The 11,319-nt window shown below is 38.3% G+C and overlaps 1 protein-coding gene across 1 annotated transcript; it reads right to left on the minus strand.

Annotated features, from left to right (window-relative positions):
• Nucleotides 1-444: 444 nt before the first annotated feature.
• LOC114481081 (nucleoside diphosphate kinase A2-like) lies at nucleotides 445-10,986 on the minus strand. Its single transcript, XM_028475454.1, has 5 exons — nucleotides 10,887-10,986; nucleotides 5,204-5,336; nucleotides 1,830-1,931; nucleotides 1,644-1,756; nucleotides 445-711 (listed from the first exon to the last, which is right to left on the minus strand). The coding sequence occupies exons 2-5, from the start codon at nucleotides 5,330-5,332 to the stop codon at nucleotides 597-599; spliced, it is 459 nt and encodes a 152-aa protein (XP_028331255.1). The 5' UTR covers nucleotides 5,333-5,336; nucleotides 10,887-10,986; the 3' UTR covers nucleotides 445-596.
• Between the last annotated feature and the right edge of the window lie 333 nt (nucleotides 10,987-11,319).

The following is an 11,319-nucleotide window of genomic DNA, read 5'->3' on the forward strand; positions in this document are numbered from 1 at the left end:
CCAGTCGTCTCACATCTGGGATGGGACCAAAACTGACACTTGTTAATTTTCCACTCGTTTAAGTACCGGCACCCCCTGTAGTGTCCATGGCGTACCCCTAGAGATACATGCACCCCCTGTAGTGTCCATGGCGTACCCCTAGAGATACATGCACCCCCTGTAGTGTCCATGGCGTACCCCTAGAGATACATGCACCCCCTGTAGTGTCCATGGCGTACCCCTAGAGATACATGCACCCCCTGTAGTGTCCATGGCGTACCCTTAAGGGTACATGTACCCCCTGTAGTGTCCATGGTGCACCCCTAGAGATACATGTACCCCCTGTAGTGCCCATGGCGTACCCCTAGAGATACATGTACCCCCTGTAGTGCCCATGGCGTACCCCTAGAGATACATGTACCCCCATTTGTGAAACCCTGGATTAAAGGATTAATGACCACAGGCTGTGACTTTAGGTGTTTTTATTGAAAAGCAGAAATCCTCAAACTAAAGTGACAGGAGAACATGGTTCAAGTCTGTAGGATCAGGAACAGCATGGAATGTTCTACAGGAATGATCTGGTCCAATGGAAGGTGAGCAGAACTGGTTAGAACTGGTTAGTAGAGCCAGCTGAAGGCACAGCTGGTGTAGGTGACCAGCTCTTCATCTTTGAACCACAGAGAGATTTCCTTGTTGGCGCTTTCTACCGAGTCACTGCCATGGATGATGTTTCTGAGGAGATGTTCATTAACATTAATGAGTATATTTTATTATCCATAAACAACATTAATGAGTTTCTTATAATGCATAAACAATGAAAAGTGAACAGTCTGTTTTTATAAGTTAAAGTTAGCGCTGTGTGATAGCAGTAGATGTAGATCCTGATTAGACATATATACTTTAACTCATTAACTGCTATTAATTAATACAGGAAAAAATGATCCACTAAAATCAATCACATACCAAACAGTGGCACAACTTATCATTTCAAGAGTTCCCAGTTTACCCATAGTCAACTATAATTGCATATTTGATAAATTATAATGTAATTGTAATTTTAAAAATCTGTTGCTTTTGCAATCATAATTAAGTTTAGATAATTGACTTTGTAATGGCCATGAAAATTCTATAAAACATTTAATTATAAATTAGGGAACCACGTTACAGTTTTATAAAGTGCTTGGACAATATTTCAGTGTGTGAATAAAGCATTAAATAAATAAAGTCCATTTATCATTCTATGTACAGTTCTACACATAATTATTAATGTTTCATATCAAACTCTCCCACATTCTACCATTAAAAACTTAAAAATCGAGGGGAACACTGACAAAAGCTCAGATGCACACCATAAATATTAAAACCTATTGATTAGGAACCTAAGGTAATCAATAGATAGGAAACAAATTAGATTATATTTGTTTTTAGTGTATTTTACTGCTGATGTATGACACATTAGCATTAGAGATGCTAACAGGAAGCTAACACAAGAGGAAGGTTAACTTTTATTAGGTTATTTATTTCAGGCTCAGTAATTGTGATTAATTGTAATTGAATAATGTAATTGAGCACAACCCTGCCCATATTCACTGATGCATTGACTACAATCATAGACGTGAGATTCTGAGCTCGTTAATTAATGTTATCTGGTTTTGCTGACTCACTTTCCCACGTCGATGCAGTAATCTCCTCTGATGGTTCCAGGGCTGGACTTGGCAGGGTCCGTCTCACCCAGCATCACTCGGCCCGTCTTCACCGCACCTTTGCCCTCCCACACCTAGCACACAGAGAGGGCGGAGCTAAGTGGTCTGAACAGCACCAGTGATATGATAGAAGGCTGTGGTCCTCACCATGGCAACCACAGGCCCAGAGCTCATATAGTTGATGAGCGTGGGAAAGAAAGGCCTTTCCTTCAGGTCGATGTAGTGCTGCATCAGCAGATCCTCAGAGGCCTGTAGACAGTTTAATACAGTCGTTTACAACATCTGGTACACCATCTAAACAAGGTACACAGTGAAGAGCAGGGGTTCTCAACATGGAAGTCAGGAACCCATTTGGGCTTAACAGATGCTTTGCAGAAACTAAGAATATTTTCTGAACAATTTCAGCCCATTTTTGCTTATTTTTATTTTTTTTCTGCAACTACAAACTCAACGTATTTTAACCTATTTTCACCATATTTTTGCTTTTTTTTAATGCACGTTTGCTGCATTACTTTCATTTCTGTCAATTCTCCATCATATTTCAATGCCTTTACTGCACGTATTGACCCGTTATTGCCACTTTTAAACTCTTTCCACCATATTTCATTCTTATTTTTGCCAATTTAACCACATTCACTATTTGCCAGTTTAAACTAATTGTTCCAATATTGACACTTAACTTTTTTAACCACTTTTGTTTGGCGTGTCTAATTTGCAACTTTTATCCCATTTCTGTAGTTTTTAAAATCCTTTTCCATAGACGCGTGTGCACCAAACCCCTGAAATGAACACAGCTGAGCAGTATTAACGTATTTGCTCTTTAATCAAAGCCATCCTTCACAGACTGAACTAAACCAGCTCCTCCACACAAACTTAATATATTGAACCGTTAAGTTCAGCCTCCACGGTTTAATTCTGATTTATATACTCACACTCCGAGTCAGCACGCTGGATCCATATTACAAAATAAAGACACTTAAGTTTATTTATTTAAAAGTAATGAATGTGTTTATTTTATTTTTGAATGAATAGTTCCCAGTATATATCTATATTAATATAGGCTGCCAGGGTTAAACACTTGTTTTTTTTTTTTAAATTTTAATAAATGTTTTATTACGTTTTGTTTATTTTATATAATACACCAAACATAGGAATGTGTATGAATTTAGTTTTGCCTCAAAGTAAAATAAGTTTTTTAAAACAATTCCTGGCTGTTCTTTAAAATGTGTTTATTAGAGCTGGGCAATATATCCAGTTTAGTATATCTTTATTTTAACTGGTTTTTATTTATACAATTAGTACAAATCACATCATACAAGTAATTAATATTATTCATAACATACAGTGTGTCCTTTTTTGCCATGTATGAGATATATTTTATAGGCTGTTTAGTATTAAAATACTTGTTTTAGGAGTTGTTGCTTTCATTACTTCGTTCTCATTGCTGAGTGCTTCCTAACCCAGACCTTCCCCTAAACAGGACACTACAGAACTCACTCACACGTGCTGTCCCTTATAGGTGGACAAGTGACTCAAGTGGCAAATATTGTGCTGCAGGTTTGTTCATAAATATGCCTGTATGTATTTACGCTAAGACTTTATAGAGTTAAAAATACAGATTTATATTGTTTATCACCATTTTGAGAAAAAATATTGAGATATGAGTTTGGTCCATATCGTCCAGCCCTACAACTTAACACTAACGATCATCAGAACCGAACCGTGGGGTACGTATAGAACGTGGGCTGACTGCATTGATCCATCACTAATTTACAGAGAAGGAATTAGTGAAACTGCAACGTTACATTACTAACAGTTGGATGTTGATAATTGAAAATTAACATTTATTCCCATACAAAAGTATATATATATAAAAAAAAAAAAAAATCAGATTTATTTTTTCAAATTCTGTTTTTCCACTTTAATATATATATTTTAGAAATATTTATCATTTTTTAAAGAAAATTTGTTTTTTAACTCCTAAGGAAGCAAAATAAATACTAATAAAAACTCAACTAAACAAAAATCTGTCAAAATAAAGTAAGATACAATTAAAATTAAAAGTTGTAGTGACATGGATAATTCTGACTGCTCCCATTTATACAGTATATTATATGTCATAAAGATGTATGAGAACATCCTCTCAGGGATCAATGTTTACTGAATCTGATCAGGTTTATTGATTAAGTTTTGATCAACTTAAAATAATTTAAATTAGGTTAATTTTATGTTCTGTAGCTCTGAGATTTTAGAATGTAACATTCTGATAACTTTGCTCCAACAAAATTTTATTCTGCAAACCGGAAGTTCCCACTAAAATGTTTGTACTTGAGGTAGCTAGCCGACTGAATGTTTACCTAGGAGTCACAGACAAAAGGCTGTAATAAAAAACACGGACAGTTATTCTTAGTTAGCCAGCCATGAGTTTAAACACTGAGCAGGGGAAGATGATTACAAACTACGGGTGGAGCTTCACAGGCACAGCAAAGTTAAACGGGCACTGGTGACTGTTTAGGAGTCAGTGATCATTTGCGCTGTTTGACGATGTTGGTGTGGTGGTTTAAGAAGAGTTTAATGCAGCCAGTACAGGAGGCGGGAGGGCGGTGCTACTAATAAGCGGTCCCCAGAAACATTTCCTCATTTAAATATAAAAAAAAAAAAAAAAAAAAAAAAAAAAAAACCTTTGCCCCACGGTGATTGCGTTTTATGCCGATTTGGTCCATTTCCACGTCTAACTGTTTTCATTGGTCGATTCCGTGAATCCGTCCACGATTCCGTTAATGCAGATTTTAATAAGGCCCCATCTGTGGAACGGCCGTTTAAACGTGAGCAGAGGTTTACACCAAGTGAAATCTATATAAAATACACATTAAAGTAGGTTTTACACTGATCAGCTACACTGGATCGATCGATATTTTGCATTTTATTAAATTAATGTGATCAGCTGTTATGTCTTAATTCTCCGATCCATGACGTCATTGTAATGAAACTTTCTGTAGATGCTCCCATTGCATTGTTTTATCGCCTTATTTACACTGAAGACTCGTTTGCTCTACGTCACACGGCTTTGTTTCACCCTCATTCGTGCACTAAGGAGAAGTGTTAGTGTGCACCTGTGAATACGGACTATGACGCTCATGTACGTGCAATGTTATTGTTCAGGTCCTGCACAGAAATAGCCAACACTCACATTCTCAATTACGCTCTCAGTAATTAATGATTAACTCAAGCCTGATCTGGTTTAATTAGAGGAAATCATCATTACGTGTTTATTGAATGTGTACATTAAACGGTTACATTAAATGAAGTTTAGGTTTTTCCCCATAGTTTTGTTGAACTCTGTTCAGGCACATCGCCTGTTACTATGACTAGTGTCCCTTTAAGTTCAATCAGAAGACCTCATCTCAAAGCACTAATTACATGGAGCAGTCAGGATTAGCCACGCAGGCTAATCAGCTCACCCCAGGTCTTTACTGTCACCCTGCTACAGTCATATGATGAGGAAACAAAGCTAAACTTACCTGGACCATCTTCATTCCAACCAGCTTGAAGCCTTTCTGCTCAAACCTCTTTATGATCTCTCCGATGATGCCTCGCTGCACACCGTCAGGCTTCACAGCGATGAAAGTACGCTCCTTTAGGGCGGCCATGACTCTGGAAGAAGAAGATGAACAGATGAAGTCCGTCAGTGTCAGAGTGTCAGTAGCAGAGCGTCACTAGTACAGACTCACGGTGCTGAGGGGGCTTCGGCACAGACCGCCGTGGGGCCGGCGGCCGAGGACACCGACCCCATTGCAGAGCAGCACGCCAGTCTCTGTGGAGCGAGTCACTGATGTGACAAAGTCACCGCTTGACTCAGTGCCCCGCCCACACATGACAGTAACTCAGCCTCACATGAGCACCAGCTTTAAAGATCCAACAATATTAGTCTAAGCTGTTCACTACTGGAAGAAAGCATCAAGATGTGTATATGACGTTTTTACTACGTTTAATCCATTTTAATGGGATCCATGCTGGAAACCAATGTTTGTATCAAAAGCTTGATTTTAATCTTTGCATATCTGTTTTAGGAAGAAAAGTCTTTTTTATATATTGTGCATTAATGCAATGTCAGTGTTTAATAAATATTTAACTTTGTTAGTGAAGTTGGTACATTCAGAGCCAGAAATGCAATGGTACTGAAGTCGTAAAATACTTTCTTTTGGAGTTTGGGTTTTTGGCTAAGATTTTTCATTTCAGTGCATCTACAGTCTCAATAGATCGTTCATCTATGATTTCCAAACACTTGCCTTCATGCTAACGTGACAGAGCTGCAACTATAGGTTTGGATGGACTGATAAAGGTAAAGTCAAGCTACTGCCAAAACTTCAGGACACACTTTGTAACCCACGTTAGGATCATTACAACAGGACACAACTATCAAACTTAAATTTAAAATCATAGAAACCATCAGTTTTAACTGTGGTGGGATTAGGCTCCTCCTACTTCTTGTTTGATCCTCCTCCAATGTTAGCATTAGCTGAATCTTAAGAGGCTGAGGCAAAGGTCACCTCTTACGCATGTTGAGGGTCTTCTACACGTTGTAAAAGGCTTAGAGTTAAAGATGAACTATGCATGTCTTGACAGTGAAAAGATTAAGTTTAATCTACACTGAGCAGCTCAACTACTGAGAGTCACGAGAACAAAGATTCTACCCAGTGTTTGATATCTGTGCTTTTAATTGAAATCAGATCATAGTAATTGGCCAATAGAGTGCAGTAACCCATTCTATTAATCTGACTAACTTTAAATCAATTCAACATACTCATAAGCAAAGTCATAATATTAAAGGAGACACTGTTATTCCTGTGATGTGCCTGTTTTATTGTAGGGCTTGGGATGCACAAACGAAAATTTGTGGCCAAAGCCGAACAAAATATAAACACTTGGCCAAATACCGAATGTGGTTTATTGCCATACATGCAAATACAAACTGCACTACTTTTTCTACTGACGATAGTGTTGAGTCACTGACCCATTGTTTACACATCAGCTGTTAGCACTCTGTGCTAATGCTACACCAGCCTATGTAGCGAGACCCGGTGTAGTGTAAGGAGGAAATGATGGGGATGTTTACAAATTCATGGCCCACAGCGCTAACAAATTCTGTTGTGGAAGTAGGGCTGGGCGATATGGCCTTTTATAAATACCGCGATATTTTTAGGCCATGTCACGATACACGATATATATCTCGATATTTTGCATTACCCTTGAATTAACACTTTGATGCACAAAATCACACCAGTATGATGATTCTATATGTCTACATTAAAACATTCTTGATCATACTGCATTAATATATGCCAATTTTAAACTTTCATGCAAAAAAGGGGATATCACAACTAAGTCAAAGTTGACATAACTGTATTTATTAAACAGTGAGTGGCTCAAACATAAAATTGTCAACAGAAAGTGCACATTCTGTGCAAAATTGTCACAGAGACATTTCAAAACAAGACATTAGTGCAGGATGCAACTCACATGGCATTTCAAAACACAAAATTAAAGTGCACTTTTTGTACATAATGCCACTACAATATTTTAAAACAAATAGTGCCCTTTTGTGCATGTTGTCATTAAGATGACATTTAAAAAAAAAAAAAAAAAAAAAAAAATCAAAAAAATCAAAAAAAAATAAATAAAAAAAGTCCGCGAGTTTAACGGTATGGTCATTTTCAACACCGCACAGACTACAAGCTGCGATATATCGAGTATATTCGATATATCGCCCAGCCCTATGTGGAAGTGGACGGCTTACAGCTTTTACGCGGTGACGGAGAGTCTGTCCGTGTTTGTGCGTGGAAAGGAGGAGCTGCTGCTGGTGGTGCAGCAATGCACACTTTTCCGGCTCAAAATCACTGTACGTTGTTTGATTGCATCATACGCTACTATTCAGCCTTGATTTAAACTCACTAAACTGAAGACCTAATATTGCTTTTTTGCAATATTCAGCGGCCGAATATTTGGTGCATCCCTAGTTGTGATGATTTGTGTGCTTTTTTAAAATTGTAAATAATTACACATTTTGTGATTATAATTATATCTGACCCTAACCCTGACTAGTACAGTTTAAAATACACATTTAAAACTAGTTGTTGAAAATTACAAATAGTAAAAAGGTTTGTTTCATCCTACATGCAGACACTAAACTACAGCGTCATTTCCATCATACAGATAATATTGTAACCTTTATTAATCACTGTAGTGAAAGTCTTCTGTATTTTACCCATTTTCCCCGAGGGGTAGCAGTTGAATTGGGGTTAAGGGTGTCAGTGGCAGTGCCCAATCCTTTTGCAGGCCTTATGGCTTCAAATCCTTTAAAAGCATGAGCAAAACGCATCTACAGGTGCTGGTCATAAAATTAGAATATCATGAAAAAGTTGATTTATTTCAGTAATTCCATTCAAAAAGTGAAAGTTGTATGATGTAGACAGTCACTTCACTCAGATGATATATTTCAAGTGTTTCTTAGGGGGCCAGGGAACCATATCTCAAAGTTAATCGCGATTGGTCAAAGTGGGCGTGGCTTATTACATCAAAACATAATAAACATTTATTTTAGCTGAATTATGTTGAGGGCTGTAAAATTTACAGGGTAGATATAGAAGACCAGACCACCCATATCAAAAATTGCCCCACTAGGTGGCACTATAATTGCAAACACATTTTGGCCTTTAACTTTCACATTTTAATTTCAAATCTTCATATCCAAAAAAAAAAAACCTACTTTTTCAAACTCCTCCTTGGGATTTTGTCCAATCAGCGCGAAACATGGCACGTAGAGACTTCCTTTGGATGTGATGTAAAGTTCAGCAAAAAATTTTGTTTGGGCAAAATATGCTTAAATTAAAATTTTCTAGCTAGCTATAAAAACAAACTGGTGCATATCAGTCAAAATAAGTGCTAAATCTAAGATCCTTGGTTGGCATGTGACTGAGGGTATGAGCAAAATTTGAATAATTTAAGCCACATGGGGGCGCTGCAAATATGGGATATGTATATCTCTTAAATGGCAACACCAATTTTTAACCAAGGGTTATGGGTATGACCATGTGTTGCTCTTGAGGCCATATCTTAAAGTTAATTGCGATTGGTCAAAGTGGGTATGGCTTATTACAACATAAATAAATAAACTTGTTTCAGTTGAATTATTATGTTGAGGACTGAAAATTACAAGTCACATATAGAAGAGCACACAGACCACCCACACCAAAAAGCGCACCACTAGGTGGCGCTATAATGGGTGCAAATGCATCATGGTGTGTAACTTTCATATTATAAATCACATCTTCCAAAAATACATATTCACAGCAAACGGCACGTTGGCCTGTGTCCTGACACTCGCCCCAAGCCTGTCATCCTTCGTGACGTACTTCCATGGGCTCTGCGAAACCTGGGTGCCAAGTCGCGCGTGAAGGCTTGGCCCCCTTTCATAACTGCTTGGAGTTCTAGTTTCATTTAATGTTGATTATAACTGACAACTAATGAAAACCCCAAAGTGAATATCTCAGAAAATTAGAATATTGTGGAGAAGTTAAATATTGAAGACACAAGATTCCCTGCAAAGGCCTTTAAATGGTCTCCAATCTAGTTCTGTAGGTCTACACAATCATGGGGAAAACTGCTGACCTGACAGTTGTCCAAAAGACGACCACTGACACCTTGCACAAGGAGGGCAAAACACAAAAGGTCATGGCTAAAGAGGCTGGCTGTTCACAGAGCTCTGTGTCCAAGCACATTAGTAGAGAGGTGAAGGGAAGGAAAAGATGTGGTAGAAAAAAAGGGTACAAACAATAGGGATAACCACGCCCTGGAGAGGATTGTGAAACTAAACCAATTCAAAAAATGTATTTAGTTTAAGGACCATGGTATCCCTGTTCTGGATTGGCCAGCAAACTGGCCTGACCTTAACCCCATAGACAATCTATGAGATACTGTGAAGAGGAAGATGTGAGAATCCAGACCCAACAATGCAGAAGAGCAGATCAACCTCTCACAACACCTGAGCAGTGCCACAACTGATCGACTCCATGTCACGCCGCATTTTTTATAATATTTTAATTTTATGACCATCTCCAGAACCTGTGGTCAGCCTATTTCATGGCAGTTCTTGTACCATTTAAATTAAAAGATTGAAACCGTGCTATTTAAAAAGAATTAGAAATGTATGTTTTGAGTGAAAATACGTTGAGGCAAAATATGCGCACTGATGCATTATCTGACGCAAACAAAAGATGGCGGCGTCAAAAAATAACGCGAGTGGCTCCTCTGACTTTAATATAGCGCCTAATGATGGAATGAATGAGTGAGTACACATTTTAAATAATCAGATTTTGTAAATAAGTGGAATAAAACAGTATTTAGTTGCTCCTGAGTAGATTTATTTCTATATGTATAGCATTTCGAGTTATCTCCCCTAGTGTGGGACCAAGACTGACCCTTGTATTTTTATTTCATCTTCTAATCAAGATTTACATCAGTATATATATTATTAACAGAAAAAACGCACTTTTTTCAGTAAGCTAGACTGGTTTTCCACTGCCTTTTTGTTTCTTAATCAGAGAACTAGTGTTAAAGGTTTAAGGACGATGGAGGGAGCTTTAGTTTTCTCCATTATTACAGGAACAATAACGGAGCCAATAGTTGAGCAGCGCGGGACGAGCAATGACGGGAACAGGGCGGACATTTTGACACGTCATTGTAACGCGTTACGACTGCATTCTGTCTATAGCGGACACCTCCAGCCGGAGGGAGAGGCCGTTAGGACCAGGGCTGACATCCTGACCCGCAGAGATGGTTCACTCATGCGGATACACACATGAGCAGGGCGGGTCGGGTTATGTCAGCCAGGCCTGGGCCTTCACAAGCGGTCACACGATGCTCTTTGTTGCCGCTGCGTTAGTGAACGAGGACAAAGAAAGCCACCGGGACCAGGCCCTTCACTGGACCGGGTTCCTGCTTTCTTTATCTGCTGTAAAAGTCTCCCAGTGTCCAACAACTGTCCAGAGGTTTGTCTGCAGTTTGTGTTAACATTGACTCCTCACAAAGTATTTAAAACAACTCACGTTAAATCAGAACCAATAACACAACATCTACAAAACCGCAGACAGGACCCTGGTTCATGTGAACCAGTAAAGAGCAGACCACGGACAGGTGTAAACTTACAGAAACTGTTGGGCTCCGGTGAGGCGACAGACAGCTGCTGATCTGGTGTCCGGTTAGAGAAGAAGACAGGGAGAGCGGAAGCAGCTGCTTTTATAGTGGGGGGCAAGGGGGCGGAGCATGACGACGACGGCAAGTCGGAAGACCAAAAGTATAAAAAAGCATGACACGAACATGAGAAAAACGAAGTTGATTTAATTGTAAACCTGCTCATTTTTTTTTAAGGTAAATTCCAAATTCACAAATGTAAATTCAACAAATCGAATTCCCTCTTTGTAAGATTTCTGTGTGAATTTAAAGAATATATTAAAACCGTGACAATATACAACAATATTTTTTGAAGTGTATATTAATTTATAAGAAAATTTCTGATTGAATGGAAAAAAAAAAAAGTATTATTATTATCATTATTTTATTTACAAATCACAACCTCAAA

The sequence above is a fragment of the Gouania willdenowi genome, chromosome 19 (genome assembly GCF_900634775.1).
Source record: "Gouania willdenowi chromosome 19, fGouWil2.1, whole genome shotgun sequence".
Taxonomy (NCBI): Eukaryota; Metazoa; Chordata; class Actinopteri; order Blenniiformes; family Gobiesocidae; genus Gouania; species Gouania willdenowi.

Excerpts from the sequence above, each read along its gene's own strand:
- LOC114481081 (XM_028475454.1), bottom strand. The coding sequence starts at position 5,332 with ATGGCCGCCCTAAAGGAGCGTACTTTCATCGCTGTGAAGCCTGACGGT. Across the intron at positions 1,932-5,203 it reads TTGGAATGAAGATGGTCCAG|GCCTCTGAGGATCTGCTGAT; the intron begins GTAAGTTTAGCT and ends AACTGTCTACAG. Across the intron at positions 712-1,643 it reads TACTGCATCGACGTGGGAAA|AAACATCATCCATGGCAGTG; the intron begins GTGAGTCAGCAA and ends ACATCTCCTCAG.